Source organism: Lobosporangium transversale (assembly GCF_002105155.1).
Source record: "Lobosporangium transversale strain NRRL 3116 chromosome Unknown BCR41scaffold_32, whole genome shotgun sequence".
NCBI lineage: Eukaryota > Fungi > Mortierellomycota > Mortierellomycetes > Mortierellales > Mortierellaceae > Lobosporangium > Lobosporangium transversale.
Window position 1 is genome coordinate 87,253 of NW_019029010.1, and position 23,952 is coordinate 111,204.

General features: G+C 40.4%; 6 protein-coding genes across 6 annotated transcripts; 3 read left to right on the plus strand and 3 right to left on the minus strand.

Moving 5' to 3' along the window:
• Positions 1-1,469: 1,469 nt before the first annotated feature.
• On the minus strand, positions 1,470-2,153 carry BCR41DRAFT_372581 (Alpha/Beta hydrolase protein; the record flags this gene model as incomplete). The annotated part of the gene is made up of 1 exon (XM_022026701.1): positions 1,470-2,153. One exon carries the CDS (start codon positions 2,151-2,153, stop codon positions 1,470-1,472), a length of 684 nt encoding a protein of 227 aa, XP_021879068.1.
• Positions 2,154-5,066: 2,913 nt separating this feature from the next.
• BCR41DRAFT_410252 (secreted lipase) lies at positions 5,067-6,118 on the minus strand (the record flags this gene model as incomplete). The annotated part of the gene is made up of 3 exons (XM_022029434.1): positions 5,067-5,161; positions 5,243-5,346; positions 5,436-6,118. 3 exons carry the CDS (start codon positions 6,116-6,118, stop codon positions 5,067-5,069), a joined length of 882 nt encoding a protein of 293 aa, XP_021879069.1.
• A 4,861-nt stretch (positions 6,119-10,979) lies between these two features.
• On the minus strand, positions 10,980-12,020 carry BCR41DRAFT_372583 (secreted lipase; the record flags this gene model as incomplete). Its single annotated transcript, XM_022026702.1, has 3 exons — positions 10,980-11,074; positions 11,157-11,260; positions 11,353-12,020. The coding sequence occupies 3 exons, from the start codon at positions 12,018-12,020 to the stop codon at positions 10,980-10,982; spliced, it is 867 nt and encodes a 288-aa protein (XP_021879070.1).
• A 3,098-nt stretch (positions 12,021-15,118) lies between these two features.
• BCR41DRAFT_372584 (secreted lipase) lies at positions 15,119-16,159 on the plus strand (the record flags this gene model as incomplete). Its single annotated transcript, XM_022026703.1, has 3 exons — positions 15,119-15,786; positions 15,879-15,982; positions 16,065-16,159. 3 exons carry the CDS (start codon positions 15,119-15,121, stop codon positions 16,157-16,159), a joined length of 867 nt encoding a protein of 288 aa, XP_021879071.1.
• A 3,525-nt stretch (positions 16,160-19,684) lies between these two features.
• BCR41DRAFT_398517 (putative secreted lipase) lies at positions 19,685-20,985 on the plus strand (the record flags this gene model as incomplete). Its single annotated transcript, XM_022028968.1, has 4 exons — positions 19,685-19,764; positions 20,001-20,585; positions 20,702-20,805; positions 20,891-20,985. 4 exons carry the CDS (start codon positions 19,685-19,687, stop codon positions 20,983-20,985), a joined length of 864 nt encoding a protein of 287 aa, XP_021879072.1.
• A 2,092-nt stretch (positions 20,986-23,077) lies between these two features.
• On the plus strand, positions 23,078-23,664 carry BCR41DRAFT_358042 (hypothetical protein). Its single transcript, XM_022024976.1, has one exon. It carries the CDS (start codon positions 23,194-23,196, stop codon positions 23,617-23,619), a length of 426 nt encoding a protein of 141 aa, XP_021879073.1. The 5' UTR covers positions 23,078-23,193; the 3' UTR covers positions 23,620-23,664.
• Positions 23,665-23,952: the final 288 nt, after the last annotated feature.

Below are 23,952 nucleotides of genomic sequence, written 5' to 3' on the forward strand. Positions count from 1 at the left end.
AAAATATCGCCTTTGATTGTGGACTTGAATAGGGGTAGAGAACAGTTGGATAGCAAAACAAAATGCCGCTGTACCTAACTTACCCAGCTAGCATATTAGAGGTGTTTTTATTTTTTATTTTTTATTTTTTTATTCAACCTTCTCAACGCAACATTCATAAAAAACGAAGCAAGCGAAAGTATCCTTCAATTCACCATCGTAGAGCCTACCATTTTAATCCTCAAAATTGTGCTCGTGTTGCGTTAACAAGGCGGCTAAAAGAAATGAATGCATTAAAAAACATTCAGCGTAACGTATTATTCAGTACTACAAATTAATGTGACTTATAAAGGTATCTGGCAGCAATATGGCCCCTGAAGCTATTTATTTCTGGCTGAAGAGGCATTGAGGTTGCGCAACGAAAAGAGTTGGCACCCCAGCTCGGTATGTCTAGAACATGTTCTTCGTGTGTCCTTCCAAGTGAAAAGGATGAACCTTTTTTCCCTGACAAGGAACAGCTTTGGCCTGACAAAGCTCTGGTTTCATCCATCTATCCTAAATATACTGCTTTATGCTCAAGCGTACTTGTAACACTAAAGCGCTCCGAGTCATTGCCTCTGATGCGTTAGAGTATTATCAGTATGTGCTGGAAGGCGATTAAATCTCGAGTTTAATAAAACAACCTCAAGTCCTTTGCATCATGACACAGAACAATACGTGCAAAAAAAAAAAAAAAAAAAAAAAAAAGCCTTTTTTTTTCTACTACGAATAAGTAGTGCTCTTGATAGGCGAGATGGAAGCGTGATACTGTACAAGCCAAAAATTCAGGCAGCATATCGATCAAGTCGGCCCTGTATAACATCTCACCAAGACTCAAATATGAAAGTTTGTCACGAGATTTATTAAATGGTATAATTGTGCCGATATGTGTATATATATATATAAAATAGTAAACTGTAAGTGAATAGTTCAGTATGGGTAGAGTGTATGTGTTTTTTTGAGAATGAGCCTAAGATGATGACTAAAGGTTGCCAAGTTCCTAAAAAAAAAAAAAAAGAAAAGAAGAAGAAAAAAAAGAGGTCTGCATTTCTGCTCTTCGCTTTAGAGCAGTGACAAACAGTTCGCAGCCTCGGCAGTGGATGGGTCGAGCTGGTTAAGGACGAACTGGAGGATAACATAATTGAAGCGCGTACCATCTAAGAAAATAAAGGGAAAAAAAAAAAAAAAAAAGTCAAATAGCAGGTCTTTGTCGCGTTTACACTTCAACCTTGCAAACAATAATGGCTTACAATGTTCGGTAAATGACAGCAGACAAAGATTCTGAAGCAGAACGTTTGTAACTCCAGGCCCGTGCTGGAAAGCTGCCTGCCATGGAGTAATAAGTTCATCGTACCTATTGATTGCGAACAGTTTATAAAAAATGGCAGTAAAAATAGAAACAAAGCCAATTAACATCGAAGGCGGTTACGATAGAGAGAGTGTGATTATTCCTAAAAGACATATTTGGTAGCGATGTTAGATTCAATAACGCCAGGGGAAGTGTCGCCTCCAGCATTCAGCTTCTGAATAAAAGTGGAGTTCATAACCTGCTGAAAAAGTGATGGCGCGAACAAGTCAGCGAAAACCTGGAGCAGATAGGACAACCCGAGAGCCGTACCCAGCGTTGCGATCCCATACAGAGTTGTACCATGGTGGCTGGAGACGACTCCGACATGCCTGTAGACCTTACCAGCTCCATCCAAGTACTTAATCCAGTACCTTGTCAAAATACCGCCTTGTGAATGCCCAACAATGTCAACTTGAGACACATTCATCTTGCGCATAACTTCATCTGCGAAAGCTCCAATCTCTCGGGCAGAATCCTCGATCGGGGCCATACCTCCTAAGCCAGAGAATCTTATGTATCTGCCGTAAGTCAAGGCAAAGACGCAATAACCGCGCTTGGCCATTTCAGGTGCAAAAAGGCTCCAGGAATAGACGTTTAGTCCAGTCCCATGAAGCAAGATCACAGGGCGAGGATGAGCAGGAGTCAGTTTGCAGTTATAATTATTCAAGCCTTCGATCGCATGCTTTTCAAGTGTAGGACCAGTTGGAAGGGAATGGACCTTAATAGCTGAAAGAGAGAAAAGCAGGGTAGCGGCGAAACTAACGACAGAGGGAGTAAAAAACTTCATTATTGCTTAAGTCTTATAATCAGTAGAAGGAAGTGGACGTGTATGCTAGTGTCGTGATAAAAAGATTTGGAGAATAATAATGTTCAGAAAACGAAGGAACTACTTTGCTATTTGTATCTTTTTTGAGATGACTGGAAGCATACTGTGTTTCATGGTTGGTTGGTTAGGGAAATAGCTCCTGAATCAGCATCTATTATAATAGCCAAAATAACGGAAACAAGAGGATCGGCGCATCTTTTGGATTGCATGTAAAAAATAAACTAGTATGCATAAGCATAAGCTAGCTATAATGTCTGGTGGGCATTAGATACCACCAAGGATGGCAATTACCCTAATTGATGTATGTTAAAGCCAAACCCATGTAATGCTTTCAATAGTCAGCAATGCCAGTGAACAGAGACTTGGTTTATTTCGTTCATTTTTATTAAAGAGTTAATATATTGCATTTTACTCAAACCTTAATTTTTAAACTCGTGCAGCTCCATGCTTAATTCGTCATTCCTCATTTCTCCATTATTCCTCATTCTTAAAAAAAAAAAGCGAGTTCGATGGAGGCTACCTATCAAGTCACCGCGACCACCAAAAACAAGCTAACGATTGGACTATTGAAATATGAGAAGAATAGTTTCTTGACCTTGGCCTGATAATGCCCATTATATGTGTAAGTGCATCTCGCTTTCATTCCCTTCTTCTCTGTGTGTGATGCACCGCTGCTACCAATGACTATAACCACTGCTTGCAAGGAAATCATTATCATAGGTGGCACAAAACAGCTATCAATATGTGTTGCCGTGCTGTCTCTTCATTTCTGGTAGAGCCTTCTCTTTATTTCTGGCAAAGCCTTCCCTCCATCTTTTAGCAACAGCCATGACAGCAATGCAGGTCTAAACGGCATCTCCCTTACATTTAGTGTGAATCAAAGGAAGATGGTATGCACGAAAGGCTGAAGAAGCCAGAGATAAAGAGTTATATGAGGGCAAAAAAAGGATATGTTCTGTAGACATCCCTAATGTCACCTAGAGGCACGCCCCTTGCAAGTAAGTTTATCAATAAGGCCTAGCGATCAGTGCGGCATCAGGGGATTGTCACTCCGATGGTCCCAGTTGGCAAACATATCGTCTCCAACGTGCTTTACCGCCTCAGTTGCCAAAATGCTCCCCTTGAAGCATACTTCTCGTCAAGAGGTTCAGGTATCACAGCTAGAAGCACATCCAAGGGCAAAGTTGCCTGCCATGAGGTCGGGGGCCTACTAATAATGCAGCAATGGGAATAGTGGTGCATTTATTGCAAGGTTCATTAATTCTCCAAGTCCCAGCATGCCTTTCGGATGCAGCTGAGTCCCTTGGGTCACCATATCTTCATTTTATGCCGAGATACCCAGTCCAGAGTGGAGTACATCATCAGAAGTCTTATGGTATGCGTCCTTCCAAGCGCTTCAGCAATATTCATCTCCCATTGGGAAAATAATAGCCAGAAATTGAAAGATATGCGGGAATTGAATGTGGATCGCAGCACCACATTATCTGGGTATTTATTAATTCATTTCTACATGTAAAATTGGGACCTCTTATTTATGTGGGCCGGAAGGCTGCAATGTCAAGAATGTTAAGAATGTTATCCTTTGTACATGTACGTTTGTAGTGTGATCAAATACGCAATTAGACGAAATATGCAACACTCGTCCAAATCCCTTTCAGTGGGTCGCAAAGAGCATCGGGGGCACTGCACCCTTTGTCCCCAGCCCCGGCTTATCAAATGCCATGTTCAATGGGAGAGCAGTCTGTGAAAAGTTCGCGGTGGCAGATACATAAGGGATTTCATGGGCTTCTTGTGGCGCTCAAAAAGTGAATCCGAATATCAGATCAAAGAGCCTACAATCGGCGATATGAGTTGTTTGGGCTGGTCAGAGACACAACGGCAAGGAAGGATCGCAAGGCTGAAGGCATTATTGCTGAATTGTCACGAGAAATGTCGGAAGGACTATTAGCTTGCTGTTAAGGCCCATGAAAGCCGAAGAGCGGAAGGACCCTGAAGGGAGCCAGGAGTGGGTGATGGTGTCTTTTCCCGGCAATAAAAGGTTGATAACAATAACAGATAGAAACAAATAATGATGTAATATCATTTGGCTTACTAAAAAAAAAAAAAAAAAAAAAAAAAAAAAATCTTAGTCTGTTTGTGAGTTGCATCTGTAGACCGTTTTGCGTTTGTTGGAGCTGAACACGCTATCTGTTGTGAATACGGAGGGGAAATAGGATGTTGGAGCAAAACTGTGATCACTATTCACTGCATTTAGAGACACAAAGCAAAAACAGTCACAGCCAGATACAGTCTGTTGAAGTGGCTCGTCAATGCTGTTGAAGTGGCTCGTCAATGCTGTTGACGAGCTATTTGCATGGGCTCCGCTAAATATGATTAAAAAAAAATTCTAAATGATTCTTTTTGGAATAAATTAAGATATCAGGTTTCCATTCAAATGGATAAATCACCGATAGTGAAGCTTTCTAACTAGAAATACATCAGAGCTTTCAGTGAGCGACAGCCTTGTGGCTTGATAGAGCCAGTTAGAGCCGGAATCACCAATATTCTGCGATGTATATGTAGTATTCTGGATAAAAGAAATAAAGGCATATTACAAACCGATCATTCAATTGGGAAGATTGACATTTCTATCAGTCAAAAATAGGTTGACCTTGTATAGCGTATCTCAAATGCGAAAGATTTATTTAACAGTACAACTGTGGCATGCGACCAGCGACATGTGTATAAAAAAAAAAGAATAGTAAAATACAAGTGAATAGTTAAGTATGGGTAGAGAAAGAATGTGGATTTTGAGGATGAGCCTGAGGTGATGACTGAAGATAGCCAAGTTCCTAATAACAAGAAAAAAAGGGCTCTGTCTTTCTGCTCTCCGCTTTAGAGCAGTGACAAGCAGCTCGCAGTCTTGGCAGTCGATGGGTCAAGCTGGTTAAGGACGAACTGAAGAGCGACCTTGCTGTGGAGAATGTCAACTAATAAAATAAAGAAAATAAGGGTCAAATACCAAGTCTTTATCCTGTTTGTACTCTAATCTCACAACGACAATGGCTTACGATGTTCGTCCAATGACAACGTGCAAAGGTCTTGAAGTGCAGCGTTTATAACGCCAGGGCCATGCTGGAAGCACGACTTCCATGGAGTAATAATGTCTTCGTACCTGTTGGTTATGAATATTTTTTTAAAAAAATTAATATTGAAATCCATTACAACAGAACATGTTTATAACTTTATGCTTCAAAGACATACTTGGTAGCGATGTTAGATTCAATAACGCCAGGGGAAGTGTCGCCTCCAGCATTCAGCGTCTGCATAAAAGTGGAGTTCGCAAGCAGCTGAGATAGTGATGGAATGAGCGGCTCATACACGGACCGGAACGGATAGAACAACCCGAGAGCTGTAGTCAGCGTTGCGATCCCATTCAGAGTTGTACCATGGTGGATGGGGGCGATTCCGATATGCCTGTAAACCTTGCCAGCTCCATCCAAATACTTAATCCAGTACCTTGTCAGAATGCCGCCTTGTGAATGCCCAACAATGTCAACTTGAGACACATTCATCTTGCGCATAACTTCATCTGCGAAAGCTCCAATCTCTCGGGCAGAATCCTCAACCGGAGTAAGGCCTCCGAACCCAGGAATTTTTTTATTTTTGCCATAGGTGAGACCAAAGACACAATAGCCGCGCTTGATCAGTTCAGGTGCAAACGTGGACCAGGAATAGACGGTTAGTGTAGCCCCATGAAGCAAGATCACAGGGCGAGGATGAACAGGAGTCAGTTTGCAGTTATAATTATTCAAGCCTTCGATCGTATGCTTTTCAAGTGCAACGGAACTTGCAGGGTTGATTGGAAGGGAATGAATTGGGATAGCTGAAAGAGAAAGAAGTAAGGCAGCGGCAGCATTAACAGCGGAGGGGAGAGCAAATTTCATTATTTCTTAAGCTCTATAATCAGTAAAAGGAAGTGGGTGGATGTGCTGGTGTTGTGGTAAAAAGACTTGAAAGGTGAAGTTGTTTAGAAAACGAAGGAGCTGCTTCGCTATTTGTACCTTTTTCTGAAGTAGCTGGAGGGTGCTCTGCGCTCCACGATTAATTGCTTAGGGAAATAGCTTCTACATTGGTATCTATTATAATAGCCAGAATAGCGGAAACAAGAGGATCAGCGCACCTTTTGGGTTGCATTAAAAAAAAACTAGATGCATGAGCATAAAGCTAGCTATAATGTCTGGTGGGCATTAGATACCACCAAGGATGGCAATTACCCTGACTAGTGCATGATAAAGCCAGGTTAAAACATGATTATCAACAATCGATAATGTCGGTCAACAGAGACATGTTTAATACGTCCATTTCTAGTACGGAAAATACTTAACTCTGTTACCAATAAGTCGGTATGCACTTCCTGGAATTTAGACTAGCATGGCTCTTGTTTTTTGCATGTCAAAGTATACAAGATAAAAATTAGCCTTATGTATAGATTCGTGTTGTATAACTATTTTTAGGACGAGCAGAGCAAACATCAGTTGTGGTGGAATTGAGATGTATACATCCACAGAGGCCCCAGACGAAGCAGCTATACAAAAGCAGCATGAGCAGCAATTATACGGTGGGACGATCCACTTACACGGATCAGCAACTTTAACGAGTCAATGGAAAATCCAAATGGCTTCTCAAAAGTGAAATTGCAGTATGTTCACAGAAAATAGTGGAGATATGAGAAAGTGAATGTTGTACACCATTTATTCCAAAGACTGTAAAGTAAGGATCACATCCATTACCTCTGGCCAGCCTGATGTCCGCTACTGTGCCATCACAACTAGTGTGAAGTAAAGGATGCCTTCTTACCAAATTGCTCTATTTCGACTGGCCACTTCAATCAACATACTAAATTTTCTGTGCTTGCGAAGAGTTAATTTATGCGTGTGCTTGTCCCCATTTCATCATTCAGTTACAAGACAACTTTATATGTGCGGTTGTAAATATCACGAGGAGTACGGGAAGTCTTTTCGGATATAGCCAAGGGATAAATAAATGGCATGGATAATACAAATGATACTAAGGCCCATTAAAAACATCAAGAAACGTGGACATTATGGGAGAAAGTCCTTTATTCTTGGATATACAGTGTTAGAAGATCATAGAATATGCCATACATATTGTAGAGTATCCACTTTTTCAAACCCTCTTAAATGCCCATCGAAGCTTTTAATATTGTATGATTGGACATTAAGGCGTAATGCCGCTCACCTTGCTTTATTTATTATCACCACAACATTTTTGCCTTGATCAAGGCTGCAGCCAGTCCAACAATTTATAGCAATAAAATGATGATACTATAAACAGTGAAAAGCAGTAGATTGGATGTTGGTCTCTTTTTTTTTTTTTTTTTTTTTTTTTATTTGAGGATAAGTAAAGAATATGCTATTATGGGATGTCATAAAAACTGAGACAAAGCCTTGGATCGTAGAGGATGTCCATACCTTTGCACTAGCTCTATGCCCTTGTATGTACAAAACAATATCAGAAAACCAGGGGTTTAGCTTATTTTAAGTGTCTCTGACAACACCAATCTCATTGTGAAATTGTTTACCAGACGACGCGTTTACTGCAGCAGTAAAAAAGCCTGTAATTTTTTCAGCCCAAAACGCCACATAATGCAGTTGTGTAAATCGCCCTCTTCCGTTTTGTTTTTCAGTCCATGACATTCGCGCCGTGGCACAACGCTGAACGGAAATATATATATATATCTATATTAATACATTTGTGAATCGTGTTTGTGATCCATTTGGTGCTTGGTAGTGTACATGCTATCTCCTGACTGCCGTTGCGATCGGTCGGGGAAAGACAAATCAAGACAAGGCATAATCTTTTACTCTAGCCTGTCAAAAGGCCTATAGGCGCCCTCGTCAACTTATTGAGCTGATCAATAGAGAGGCAAAAAAAAAGGATCAATCCATCGACAAAGTCGTGTAAGCACTCTTAGAATCCAGTGTAGGGCGTACGATGAATTCACTTCGCCTTGCAATAGAGGTGAAGGAGACACGAGAATATTGGGCATAGTCATCGTAAGCTATCGTCTCTACTTGACGCGTCACAGGGCTACACTGAAGATAATATGGACAAGTAAACTAGAGATCAAAAAACCAAAAAAAAAAAAAAAAAAAAAAAAAGATACGATTGAGAAGGACGCACCTGTGCGCGATAAATTGTTATTTAGAGAAAGAGAATGAATGCGCGCAATGATTAACAGCGCAGGGACTAAGAAAGAATGTATATTGTGTCTTTCTACAATTTAAATGACCAAGAATAAAAGGTAGAATTGAGGAAGAAAAGCGTGGCAATCACAAAACAAATCGATGGAAAGTAGTAGCGATCACAAATGGAAGAGAAAGGAAGTAGTGATGAAGTGTGTGTAACAGTCACATAGAATACATACACTGGTAATCCTCCTCATCTTCCTCATCATCCATCCAAAACATGGCAACGTTGTCTAAGTATCTTTCGTTGCTTGATTGAAAGGCCTTTGTTTTGTATTAAAGGCGGGATGTGTATAAAAGGCACTTCAAAAAGGCAAAAGGGTGGCAATGTGGTTTGGTCAGAAAGCGCCGTGCACAGAATCTTTAATATGGGGCAAGATAACATTAATGACTTCCAAAAAAAAAAAAAAAAAAATTCGTGTCACACTCATATATGAGCAAGAATGATCATCGCCACACTTTTTTTTTTTTTTTTTTTTTTTATTTTGATCTTACGCACCACATCCATATTGCAAGGCGAAAGGAAATATCTAGTATAAAGCTACATAATGACGGGCCAATATTTAACAGTGTCCGCCGCTGTTGAGAGATGATAACCAATCAATGTTTGCACTAAAATTACTTTTGGTTGAACCAAGCTTGATCAAAATCTTCGATTTTAGAATATCGTGGCGCATCGATAAAATAGGACCTAATGATAAACAACCGCCTTCAAAAAAACTGGTTTTCCAACATGCTGGACACGCAAAAAACTCAGCAGGATTTTCTGGCGTATTGGCTGGCAAAAATAGACTAGACGAGGAAGATGTTGCAACATCTCTCTATATGCTTTTAGACTTTGTAGAATCAATCGTAGAATCAAAAAAAAATGTTAACTATATTTCCTGTAATATGCACCTTGACTTTATTTACATCAGAACAGTTACACAAACAAGACACAGTTGTAGCTCCATAGATTCGCCCAATGACTGCTTCTTCGTCAAAACTGTTCAACCTACTAAAACCCATATAAATATGGCGATTTAAATATATTAAAATACGTCCATAGAGGATGGAATTTCATTAGATACAATTAAAATCCAATGGAGCTGTAGATGCTACGCCTCCTACTGATCGGCTTAGTAGCTAGCTTGCAAAGGATTCAGCCGTCACAGTTGATAGAAGAGGTTGGCGAAAGATATCTAAAGAAAGCAAGATATGGATTAGACTACCAAGTATGCACTCATATGGAGAATAAAGCGTCGATAGTGAAGCTTTTCTGCTTAGAGATGCATGGATTCGATAGTACTTCCAGGTGATGGCCTTGTGGCTTAACAGAGCCACCGAATCGTTCCCTGGTATGTAGGTGGAAGTGATAAAGCATAATCCAATATGATAAGTCTGTCTCCGCAGATAATGCGAGGTAAAGGATTTCTTTTTGTCAGTTTGTTCCATTTCAACCGGTCACTCCTTCCAACATGCTATAACTCCTGTCTTTGCGATGATTGATATATGCGTATGCGAGTTCCAAATCCATCGTCCAGTAATAGACAATTTTGTATGCCCAACTGCAAAAAAGACGTTGAACGTCTGTGCTCGAGCACATTAAAAGCATCAAGGAATGTGTGTAATATGGGGGATAGTCATTCACCCTGGGCCATATTAGATAGAGTCATAAGAAGGCTATCTATGGGAGCCTAAAGCTATTAATTGACATCAAACATCACTTCTCTGTCAAAGGTACCTATCGAAACCCTCTTGACCTGGATTCAAATTGAATGCGTATCTATATTCCAAAGTAATAAAGACTTTAGCTAGAACGGGCACGCAATCAGCCCAACTTTCCAATCTATCAAGCACCTTAAATGCCAGCTGGAGTTCCAGAGGCTGCATACATGGATGTGCAGGCATAATACAATCCATCTTGCTTTGGATCCATGCACTAACAATAGGCTTGAATAAACTCCCACATCTTGTTCGCGATTCTGCGATCCTTGAAAGGGAGGTACACCGATCAATGACTTAGCCGGACGTTGTTGGAGATTTTATAAATACAGTTACAGGCTCTCAAAGTAAAACTGATCACGTCAACCATGCTGCTTCATCCTCTCATTCTTTCATTTCCCCATCCTCATTCCTCTTTCTCTCATTAAGAAAAAAAAAAAAAAAAAAAAAAAAAGACTCCTTCTACTAAGTATATGTAGTGCTATTCTGGATAGAAGATATGGAAGCAAGGTACAAATCAATTCAGTCGAAAAGCTAGACATATCTATCAGGCTAAAAGCTAGACATGTCTATCAGTCAAATGCAGATTGGCCCTTTATAGCACCTCATCGGGCCGTAACTATGAAAGTTTATAATGGGATTTATAGAATAATACAACTGTAGCATGTGGTTGGCGACATGTGTGTAAAAAAAAAGGACGGTAAAGGACAAGCTCGTAGTCAAGTATAGGCCAAAAAAACGTTTTTATTTTTATTTTTTTATTTTTTTTTTTTGGATGTCAAAGGTTGTATAAAGAAAAAATAAATAGGCGCCTGTCTTTCTGCTCTTCGACCTAAAACAGCAACCGGCAGCTAGCAGGTTCCGCGGTGGATGGATCGAGTTGATTCAGGATGAACTGATGAACGATATTGTTAAAGGGCATGGTCGCTAATAAAGTAAAAGAAAGGGAGGTCAACTACCAGAAGCATGTCATGTTTGTACTTCAATCATACAAACAACAATCACTTACGATGGTCGTCCAATGAAAACTTGCAAAGCTTCTGAAGCACAGCATTTGTTACATTAGGCCCATGCTGGAAGCATGACTGCCATGGAACTACAATCTTGTCGTACCTATTGATTGCGGATAGGTTGAAAAATAAAAAGTTGTTACCAAACACCGTCGTGATCGAGTATGTATATAGCTTTATAGTGCAAAGACATACCTGGTAGCAATGTTGGATTCGATAACACCAGGAGTAGTATCGCCTCCAGCATTCAACTTCTGCATAAACGTGGAGTTCGCAATCATTGAGGGGATTGACGGCACGAGCGAGATGTCGGGGTGCAATATCCCGGCAGCCTTAACCAATGCTACGGCTCCAGCCTGAGTTGTACCATGGTGAATAGGAGAAATCCCAATATGCCTGTAGACCTTGCCAGCTCCATCCAAATACTTAACCCAGTACCTTGTCAGGATACCGCCTTGTGAATATCCTACGATATCTACTTGAGACGCATTCATCCTGTGCATCACTTTGTTCGCAAAGGCTCCCATCTCTCTGGCAGAGTCCTCGATAGGAGCAAGGCCTCCAAGAAAAGGGATTATTTTGTGTCTGCCATAGGTAAGGCCAAAGACACAATAGCCGCGTTTGATCAATTTAGGTGCAAACTTGAACCAAAGATGGACAGTATTTGCAGTTCCATGAACTAGGATTACAGGACGAGGATGAGCAGGAGTCAGTTTACAGTTATAATCATTCAAGCCTCTGATCGCAGCCTCTTTAGCTACAATAGGCCTGGCAAGATCAGTTGGAAGAGAGTAAACTTGGATAGCCGAAAGAGAAAGGAGGGCAGCGGCAACGCTAATGAGAGAGAAGATAGTAAACTTCATTGTCGCTTAGATCCTTTGCTCAGTAGAAGAGCGCTTGGATATGCTGGTATTGTGCTAAGAGAACTTGAAGGATGGTGTTGCTCAGAAATTGAGGGCCTCCCTCGCTATTTGTATCATTTCTGCTTTCATTCTAAAAGAAGAGCATACAAAGCTAACTACATTACTCGGCATACCTCAGAGATCATCAGCATTAGTGTATGCTAAAGCCAAGCTCAGGCATTGCTATCAATAATTATCCGTGTCAGAAAAACAAAGACATGTTTAGTACGTCCATCCCCATTAAGGAGAACGTTTTGACGCTATTGCAAGTTAATGCGTACTCAATCGAACTTTATTTTATGCTGCACACAACGCATCATAATTTAGGATAAGAATGAAGGGAGAAGTTAATGCATCGATTGTTAATCTGGTGCAAAGTTGAAGAACATGAGTCTGTGCAGCTCCCAGGGCGGACCAGTCATATGGAGGCAATGTAAACGAGAAGGACACGGAGAAATAAAGTATATTCATGGGCTAGTAACGAAGAGGGGTCAAATAAATCTGTACAAATATAAACTTACTGCACACGTCTCTCCCCTCCAAGTTTTGTATTTTCAGGGTCATAGACATTCCCCTGATTAATTTAATGTCCGCCGCTCTGTCTTCAAGGCTATTGTGAAGCAAAAGATGTCTTATCAATGTGCCCCATTTCAACTTGTCATTTTATTCAATGAAGTGTATTTTCTGTGTTCGCAAAGAGTTGGCCTATGCCGGTATTACTTCCAGTCCAATCGCTCAATATGAGTCAGTCTTGAATGCACAGCTGCAAAAAAAGTAACCGTAGTCCTTATGGTTTTGGTCAAAAGATGAATAACCACCATGATCAGTACAGGCACTACGGCACATTGAAAACATCAAGAAAAATGAATAATATGCGGGACAGTCCCTTGACCTTAGCCACTTTAGATTAGCTCATAGAAAGCCCAGCTATAGGAGCTAAGGCTGTGAATTGAGACCAAACAATACTTCTATCAAGAGGGTCCCTCAAAATCTCACTTGACCTGAACTCAAATCTGTATTCTGGAGTAAAGAAGACTTTAAGTGGAAGCGGTACATATTCTCAATTATTCAAGCTCTATTAAGCGCCAGCTAAAGTTCCAGGTGTTGCATGCGTGGATGTGCAGGCACAATACCATCCATCTTGCTTTGGATCCATACACTAACAATAGACTTGAATATTCACTATTTCCATTTCCAAGTAGAGCATAAGTAAAGAGTGTGCTGCCGTGTCATGTGAAAAGAGATTTCTGAACCTTAAAGTGTGCTAATATGGAATAAATATGAGGATGATCATCTTTGTGCATGAATGGCCAAATCAAAGGCTGGAACCATCATCCACCAGAAGACGTATTTACTATAGCAGTAAAGTAAAAGCATCTGCATTTCTCTCGAACCATTGTGGCACAGAATGCAGCTGCATAACGCTTTGTCTTCCTTTTCGCTTAATGATTTATGGGTCTGTGTTGTGTCCAGTCAATGTGATGCAATGAGAACTGGCTCCAATGCTCGCATTTCAAAGGTGAAGCAGTACATAGTTAAAGTATCATGGCCCTCACTGCATTGTATAGAATTTTTTTTTTGTCCGGCATTCATTGTGCACAACACGAACCCATGAATCGCTGAGCGAAACTGAAGCTTTATACAAATGCATTCTGTAGCTTTATGGATTGAAAGAAGTGTGTCTCCTGGTGAACAATGCAAAAAAGAAATAAAACCTAAAGAACACGTAGCCTTTAGCTATTATGCGCAAAGTTGGTCGCCCTGATTTTCATACCGTCTGCATAAGTGTACCGCTAGAACAAAGATGTTAGTACACTGAGGTTCAGCAACATATTGTTTACTTATCCTCAACTTAGTGTTGGTATTGGACCCAAAGCAAGATGGATGGTATTGTGCCTGCACATCCACGCATGCAACGCCTGGAACTTTAGCTGGCGCTTAATAGAGCTTGAATAATTGAGAATATGTACCGCTTCCACTTAAAGTCTTCTTTACTCCAGAATACAGATTTGAGTTCAGGTCAAGTGAGATTTTGAGGGACCCTCTTGATAGAAGTATTGTTTGGTCTCAATTCACAGCCTTAGCTCCTATAGCTGGGCTTTCTATGAGCTAATCTAAAGTGGCTAAGGTCAAGGGACTGTCCCGCATATTATTCATTTTTCTTGATGTTTTCAATGTGCCGTAGTGCCTGTACTGATCATGGTGGTTATTCATCTTTTGACCAAAACCATAAGGACTACGGTTACTTTTTTTGCAGCTGTGCATTCAAGACTGACTCATATTGAGCGATTGGACTGGAAGTAATACCGGCATAGGCCAACTCTTTGCGAACACAGAAAATACACTTCATTGAATAAAATGACAAGTTGAAATGGGGCACATTGATAAGACATCTTTTGCTTCACAATAGCCTTGAAGACAGAGCGGCGGACATTAAATTAATCAGGGGAATGTCTATGACCCTGAAAATACAAAACTTGGAGGGGAGAGACGTGTGCAGTAAGTTTATATTTGTACAGATTTATTTGACCCCTCTTCGTTACTAGCCCATGAATATACTTTATTTCTCCGTGTCCTTCTCGTTTACATTGCCTCCATATGACTGGTCCGCCCTGGGAGCTGCACAGACTCATGTTCTTCAACTTTGCACCAGATTAACAATCGATGCATTAACTTCTCCCTTCATTCTTATCCTAAATTATGATGCGTTGTGTGCAGCATAAAATAAAGTTCGATTGAGTACGCATTAACTTGCAATAGCGTCAAAACGTTCTCCTTAATGGGGATGGACGTACTAAACATGTCTTTGTTTTTCTGACACGGATAATTATTGATAGCAATGCCTGAGCTTGGCTTTAGCATACACTAATGCTGATGATCTCTGAGGTATGCCGAGTAATGTAGTTAGCTTTGTATGCTCTTCTTTTAGAATGAAAGCAGAAATGATACAAATAGCGAGGGAGGCCCTCAATTTCTGAGCAACACCATCCTTCAAGTTCTCTTAGCACAATACCAGCATATCCAAGCGCTCTTCTACTGAGCAAAGGATCTAAGCGACAATGAAGTTTACTATCTTCTCTCTCATTAGCGTTGCCGCTGCCCTCCTTTCTCTTTCGGCTATCCAAGTTTACTCTCTTCCAACTGATCTTGCCAGGCCTATTGTAGCTAAAGAGGCTGCGATCAGAGGCTTGAATGATTATAACTGTAAACTGACTCCTGCTCATCCTCGTCCTGTAATCCTAGTTCATGGAACTGCAAATACTGTCCATCTTTGGTTCAAGTTTGCACCTAAATTGATCAAACGCGGCTATTGTGTCTTTGGCCTTACCTATGGCAGACACAAAATAATCCCTTTTCTTGGAGGCCTTGCTCCTATCGAGGACTCTGCCAGAGAGATGGGAGCCTTTGCGAACAAAGTGATGCACAGGATGAATGCGTCTCAAGTAGATATCGTAGGATATTCACAAGGCGGTATCCTGACAAGGTACTGGGTTAAGTATTTGGATGGAGCTGGCAAGGTCTACAGGCATATTGGGATTTCTCCTATTCACCATGGTACAACTCAGGCTGGAGCCGTAGCATTGGTTAAGGCTGCCGGGATATTGCACCCCGACATCTCGCTCGTGCCGTCAATCCCCTCAATGATTGCGAACTCCACGTTTATGCAGAAGTTGAATGCTGGAGGCGATACTACTCCTGGTGTTATCGAATCCAACATTGCTACCAGGTATGTCTTTGCACTATAAAGCTATATACATACTCGATCACGACGGTGTTTGGTAACAACTTTTTATTTTTCAACCTATCCGCAATCAATAGGTACGACAAGATTGTAGTTCCATGGCAGTCATGCTTCCAGCATGGGCCTAATGTAACAAATGCTGTGCTTCAGAAGCTTTGCAAGTTTTCATTGGACGACCATCGTAAGTGATTGTTGTTTGTATGATTGAAGTACAAACATGACATGCTTCTGGTAGTTGACCTCCCTTTCTTTTACTTTATTAGCGACCATGCCCTTTAACAATATCGTTCATCAGTTCATCCTGAATCAACTCGATCCATCCACCGCGGAACCTGCTAGCTGCCGGTTGCTGTTTTAGGTCGAAGAGCAGAAAGACAGGCGCCTATTTATTTTTTCTTTATACAACCTTTGACATCCAAAAAAAAAAAATAAAAAAATAAAAATAAAAACGTTTTTTTGGCCTATACTTGACTACGAGCTTGTCCTTTACCGTCCTTTTTTTTTACACACATGTCGCCAACCACATGCTACAGTTGTATTATTCTATAAATCCCATTATAAACTTTCATAGTTACGGCCCGATGAGGTGCTATAAAGGGCCAATCTGCATTTGACTGATAGACATGTCTAGCTTTTAGCCTGATAGATATGTCTAGCTTTTCGACTGAATTGATTTGTACCTTGCTTCCATATCTTCTATCCAGAATAGCACTACATATACTTAGTAGAAGGAGTCTTTTTTTTTTTTTTTTTTTTTTTTTTCTTAATGAGAGAAAGAGGAATGAGGATGGGGAAATGAAAGAATGAGAGGATGAAGCAGCATGGTTGACGTGATCAGTTTTACTTTGAGAGCCTGTAACTGTATTTATAAAATCTCCAACAACGTCCGGCTAAGTCATTGATCGGTGTACCTCCCTTTCAAGGATCGCAGAATCGCGAACAAGATGTGGGAGTTTATTCAAGCCTATTGTTAGTGCATGGATCCAAAGCAAGATGGATTGTATTATGCCTGCACATCCATGTATGCAGCCTCTGGAACTCCAGCTGGCATTTAAGGTGCTTGATAGATTGGAAAGTTGGGCTGATTGCGTGCCCGTTCTAGCTAAAGTCTTTATTACTTTGGAATATAGATACGCATTCAATTTGAATCCAGGTCAAGAGGGTTTCGATAGGTACCTTTGACAGAGAAGTGATGTTTGATGTCAATTAATAGCTTTAGGCTCCCATAGATAGCCTTCTTATGACTCTATCTAATATGGCCCAGGGTGAATGACTATCCCCCATATTACACACATTCCTTGATGCTTTTAATGTGCTCGAGCACAGACGTTCAACGTCTTTTTTGCAGTTGGGCATACAAAATTGTCTATTACTGGACGATGGGATTTGGGCTAGTACACCCATAAACCAATTTTTGGCAAAAACAGAAAATGTAGTATGTTGAATGCAGTGACCATTCGATTGGAACAAATTGATAGAAAGACATTCTTTTCTTAACATTATCTGCGGAGACAGAGCGCCGGATAGTATGTTGGTCAGGTAATGGATAGTTCGGTCGAACACTAGTGAATACTAAAGCCTATTGTTCGACAATGAGGAGGCAACCAATGTCTCACCCGCAGCCGCCCTTGGTTCATTAATAGATGTGAGACATCCAAAGAATACGACACAATTTTGATTAGTCATAAAAAAAAATAAGTTACGTACCTTATGCACTCGCATTTACTCATATCTCTGTTAACTTCTATGAGTGTTCGTTGATTTCATTTTGTAGATGCTAAGTCATGATGATAGCTCATTCCCTCGTTCCCCCCGCATTTTTATCACTGCTTTGACCCAGGGAGCTGCACGGGTATATGCATCTCAAATTTACACCAGCTTCTAGTTTTATTTCTTGGTTCAATGCTGAAAGTTGGGAGAAAACTGATGTTTGAATAAATACAAAAAAATCTGGTTGTAGTATGCGCTTACTTGCAATTAGTAATGCGTACATTAAACATGTTTCTGTTCGCTGACATTAGCGATAGTTGCTAATAGTGCTTAAGCTCGGCTTTAGTATGAAAACATGCTAGTGGTACCTGATACCCATCGAATAATTTAGTTAGTTTATAGCCCTTCTTTGGAAATGGATCACCCTCCCTGCCTTTGTAATAGATACAGTGGCTTCCAATATTTCCAAGTGTTTCATTCTTCCAAAGGAAAACTATAAGTGTTCAACAGTGAGCAGCACTTGTGCCCTTGGATCCTAGATGGGAACAACCTGGAAGACATACTTTATTTGCTCTAAACCTATTAGCGCTCCTGCTTGTTTCTGATAGCTTTTCACTACTTTGAAATTATCCCCTCCATGTTCGCGAATTTTTTTTTTAAATGATCCCACAAATGCTCAATAGGGTTTAGGTTTGGTGAATTGGCAGGCCATGTTAGTATTCTACCTGATGCTCTTGTCAATCCAATAGAGGCAAGGTAGGTTAGGACTCTCTTAGCCGTATGCTTAGAATCATTGTCTTGTTGGAAGATAAATTGCTCTGGATCAATGTTGTACCAATTCACAGTATTCAATAGCTCGTCCTGGAGGATACGAATATACAGCTCGGAGTCCAGCGTGGAGTCGATCTTGGCCAAGTAGCCTGACCCATCCCACGTCATGCAGCCCCAGACCATGATCGAACCACCACCATGTTTGACTGTGGGCGAAACTAACTTTGGGTCAATATCAGTCGCCTCCGCCTTTGGTTCTTTATTTGATTCCACCCAAACATAGATATCCTAGAAATTTTGGGCTCATCGGACCAAATTACTCGCTTTCAATCAGCTTCGGTCCAGTCTTTGTGCTGGAGAGCAAAGTCCAGTCGAGCTTTCTTTTGACGTTTTGTTAGCCTAGGCTTCTTAACGGCTTTTTTAGCTTCCGGGCCTATATCTCTCAGCGCCCGACGCACCGTATTAGCTGACACTGGATCTTCGTTCTCATCGCTATAAAGCCTGGTAGCATGGACAGCTGATGAGACTATACCACGGTGAAGCAACAATCGAATATAATATGCATTCCGGTAATTGAACTTCCGTGGCCGACCAGCTCTACTTTTACTCCTGACAGGCCCTAATGTCTTGGAGACTGAGGATTTGGATATGCCTACTTCTGTGGCAACCTGACGGACGGACTTGTGCTGCTCGAGTAAATGGAGAGCATCCTCAACAACGGATGCTTTGATTGGCCTCATCTTTGCTTAGGAAGAGTAACGTAGGCTCTCAGAAAAGTGTAAGTGAAGAGTATTTACTCAAGTGTGTGGGAGATAATTTGAAAAAAATTCTGCAAAGGTGCGTAAAATAAGTGATGGTTATACAGTATAATTGTCCAAATGACATTAAATACTTTTGTCAACTAAAAACCATGATGAATGAGACTACAGTCCTCCCTTGACATAAGGGACTCACAGCCAGTGCTCCTATTCGAACTGAAACTCTGTCAATTGATATTTATTTTTTTAATTTAAAACATCATAATTGACAAAGTTTCAGTTCGAATAGGAGCACTGCTCACAGCCCCTTATGTCAAGGGACTTTCTTGAGCCCAAATCAATTCAATCGAGTAAACAAAAAAGAATTTCCACATATAATTCATGAGGACGTGAAAAAAATATTGCCCTTAATGACAGGAATTGGAGGTATTTAAGGGGAGCATATCAATGAACGAATTCATCTTTTTTCATTAAATATAAGACATTTTCTTTTTTGTTTACTCGATTGAATTGATTTGGGCTCAAGGGAGGACTGTAGAGATATTTTAAACTGGACCAGTACACTTATCATCGGCATACTTGTTTATTCTGATAAAAATAAAAGTGCAAGCAAACATCGCTATTATTCTAATCAATATGGAAACATGGGCGTGGAACGTGTGCACGATTTTAGAAGCCACTGTATCAATGCTGGATTTATCCCTTTATCAAGTAACCATGAAAGGTAGAATGTCTGCAGCCAACTCAGAAAAAGATACAAAAAGTGAAGTAAATCCTTCATTTTCTGAACATCATCATCCTTCGTTTTCTTATCACGATACCAGCATACCCAACCACTCCTACTGAGCAAAGGATCCAAGCGACAATGAAGTTTACTATCTTCTCTGTGATAAGCGTTACCGTCGCCCTTCTTTCTCTCCCGTCTATCCAAGTTTACTCCCTTCCAACTGATCTTGCCAGGCCTATTGTAGCTAAAGAGACTGCGATCAGAGGCTTGAATGATTATAACTGCAAACTGACTCCTGCTCATCCTCGCCCTGTGATCTTGCTCCATGGAACTTTAGATACTATCAATATTTGGACCGTTTTTGCACTTAAATTGATCGCGCGCGGCTATTGTGTCTTTGGGATCACCTATGGCAGATTTGGAATAATCCCTATCCTTGGAGGCCTTACTAAGATTGAGGATTCTGCCAAAGAGGTTGGAGCCTTTATAAACAAAGTGATGCGCAAGATGAAAGCGTCCCAAATCGATATTGTTGGACATTCGCAAGGCACTGTCGTGGCAAGGTACTGGATGAAGTACTTGGATGGAGCTGGCAAGGTCCACAGGAGCATTGGGGTTTCCCCCGGCCACCATGGAACAACTCAGGCAGGGTTCGTTGCGCTGGCTGCAGCTACCAGGCTGCTCACTGCGATAAATCCCTACCAACACATACTCGCGCCAGTATATCCTGAACTGATTACGAACTCCACGTTTATACGGAAGTTGAATACTGGAGGCGATACTACTCCTGGTGTTATCGAATCCAACATTGCTACCATGTATGTCTTTGCACTATAAAGCTATACACATACTCTGTCGCAACGGTCTTCAGCATTAACTTTTATTTGTTGTATTTTTTTTTTTTTTTTTTTTTTTTAATTATTGCAATCACTAGATACGATGAAACCGTAATTCCATGGCAATTAAGCTTACAAGACGGGCCCAATGTAACAAATGTCGTACTTCAGGACCTCTGCATTCTATCATTCAACGGCCATGGTAAGTGATTGTTGTTTGTATGATTGAAGCAGCACAAATATGCCATGCTTCTGGTAGTTAGTTTCTCTTTCTTTTATTTTATTAGCGACTATGCCCCTTAGCAAGGTCGTCCATCAATTCATCTTCAATCAACTCGACCCATCCACCGCCGAACCTGCGAACTGCTGGTCGCTTTTATAAGCCCGAAGGCAAAATTACGGACCCTTTTTTCTTCTTTATAAAGCATCACAACCAACGATATCCAAAAAAAAAAAAAAAAAAAAAAAAAAAAAAATGCTTTCTCAGCTCATACTTGACTATGTATCTATGCCTTACTATTCTTTTTTTTTTTTCTTTGTCTCATCCAACATACTATATTTTCTGTCTTTGCGAAGAATTGGTTTATGGGTATACTAGCTCCACCTTCCAAAAAAAAAAAAAAAAAAAAAAAAAAAGGAGGATCTTAAATCCTAGAGTGTGCTAATATCTTTCTTTGTACTAGTGGCACATTTATTGCAACCGGAGTAAAAACCAGAACGGACACCTTTGTGCGTGAATAATCAAAGGCAATGAGCTCTTTTCTTTGTAACATTGTTTATCGAAGACGCGTTCACTGCAGAAATAAAGTAAAATGATTAGAACGTAGATCAACCCTATATTGCCAAAAAAATGTAACGGTATAGAATTTCTTTCTTCCTGTTTCTCAATTCATGATGCCCGCGTTGTGTACGATGCAAAATTTATTAAGGAGAATGGCTGACTTCACGTTTAAAAAAAAAAAAAAAAAAAAAAAAAATTAAATCTAACTACTAATATAATTACAGTCCAAGAAAGATTCCCTATTTCATGTCCACAGTTCTTCAATTCTTGGCAGAAAGGCATATCAACCAGTCAAGCTCCTCTAATGCCAAGCCAGGTTATGTATTGTTTCACCTTTGAGATGCAACGCCTTTATATACTATTCTTTTGACCAGTCAAAATAAAATTTTCTTATATTTCATACAAGAAAAATAAAAATGGAAATTAAAAACCACGCATGTAGGAAAGAAAAATCGTCATTTGCTGGTCCGTGCGAAAACAAGACGAATGACATGCTCGAATTATAATGGTTATTTAAAAATAGATCTCGGCGCAGTGAATGTTGCGAGTTTAAATGGATCAAACAATATTTGGGAAAAAAAAAAAAAAAAAAAAAACAAAAGCAAAAACTCTCCATTTCGAAGTTTGGACATGGTGGGCGTTGCCACGTCGAGAAAGGGCTGTGCTGTTTGTTTCTTTTTCTAGAACAAAAAAAACCAATGCGTTTTTTTTTTTTTTTTTTTTTTTTAGCAAAATCGAAAAAAAGTGAGATGGAGGTTTAGTGGCTGGTCTGGTCTCGGGCAACGATCTTGGTATTACCATGGAAAGCAGACAAGTAAGGCTTACTAACCATCAATTTCCTTGTTCTCCTTTCCTACCTTCTGTGTGTACAATTGGAAGCTAATGCCTCATGCAAAATACATGGTCGTTTGGAGTCTAGACCGAAGTCACAATCTCTCAGGAAGGTTAATTATAACGTTGATAACAAAATAAAAAAGGCGTTTGCAGAGATCCGTGCAAGCCTGCAATGAAAGGCTTTAATAAAGTTCCAACGGCCGCAGTTCGCATTTGAATCCATGAGGACACCAAAAAGGCTTAGTAATGTGTATTTACCTGTTTGGAAGCTGCACAGGCACATAAGGAATATATTATCTAGCTATTCACAGGGATAGAAAAAATAAGGACAAGTATCCTTCTTAACCTTCTTAGCCATGTTAGCGTTGCTAGACCAAAGCCATAGGGGATTTTTGACATTAACAGAGTAGAAATAAAAAAGCGACAGGTAGAGAGACAGAGAGAAGGATATTTACTGATAGGCCAAAGAGCTGATACACCAATAGCGTTAATTGTTCCTTCGATAAGGAAAGACAACAAAACGAAAAATAGGTGCCTGGACATTATGAAGCTTCCATTCATGCGCGCAATCTCTTTTTTTTTTTTTTTTTTTTTTTTTGGCAGTTGCAAATAGATATGAATTGTTGTTGCCGCATGACACAATGCTTAAACATAGGTAAGACAAGACAACCCAAGTATGGCAAGATTACTAACAGTAAAAAAAAATAAAGTTAAAGAGAAGTTTAACAGATCGCTAGGACTTGGCGTAGAATTGAGCTGGCGGTAGTTTGGTTCTTCAGGATGGCTACCAACCGCGCTTTTTAAACCTATAAATATGCAGTCTCCTACCCTTCATTTCTACTCTCTTCATCTTCAGCAACCCTCATCTTCAACAATCCCTACCTTCTCTTCATAAAAACCAAGGCCATCCATATAAAATACACGCAACCACTTTCTCTTACAAAAAAAAAAGAAAAATAAAACAAACAATCCATCATGAAGGTTACCGCCATCATTTTTGCTGCCATTGCACTGGTTCCTCTCGCCTTGGCTGCCCCCACAGCCGATGGTAAATCCACGTGCCGTGTCCGAGTATCCAGTGCGAACACTAGCAGGGCGTCCAGATGTTGCTCTAAGTACGATGGTAATGCTAATACCCAAGGCAGGGTCGTCCATTGTACCTTACCCATCCGCCAAGAGGGCTACTACCGTAAGTGCCTCAGAGATAGAGGTATCTCCAGCACCGTCTATTGCGAGTATGACGATGACGATGACAATCGCCGTGGCCATGGTGATGGTGATGGCGATGGTGACGGTGACGGTGATGGTGATGACGACGGTGATGGTCATGGTGGTGATGACGGTGGTGATGGTCATGGCGGTGATGACGGTGGCGACGGTGGTGACCACGGCGATGATTGAGAAGGGAAAGAAACGAAAATTGAACGAAACAATACTTTTTGAAGCATATATGAATAAAATATGGCTATAGCCTCTATTGCTCTTTATCTTCTTTAATCAATGCAAAAAGTTCTTTTGGAAAAATGGTAGACCTTGATATGCTTCCGATACTACTTTTGAAGTAACCCTAGTAATGCAAAAATATAGGAAATTAAAGACAGAAAAGATTAGTTACAATAAAAATGATAGTAAGATTATTTCGTTTCTGCTCCTCTTTGAATTCATTTTTATTGCAACAGGCCAAATATCAATAACTATTAAGCAACATCAACTTGCTTGCGCAGCAGCTCTAAC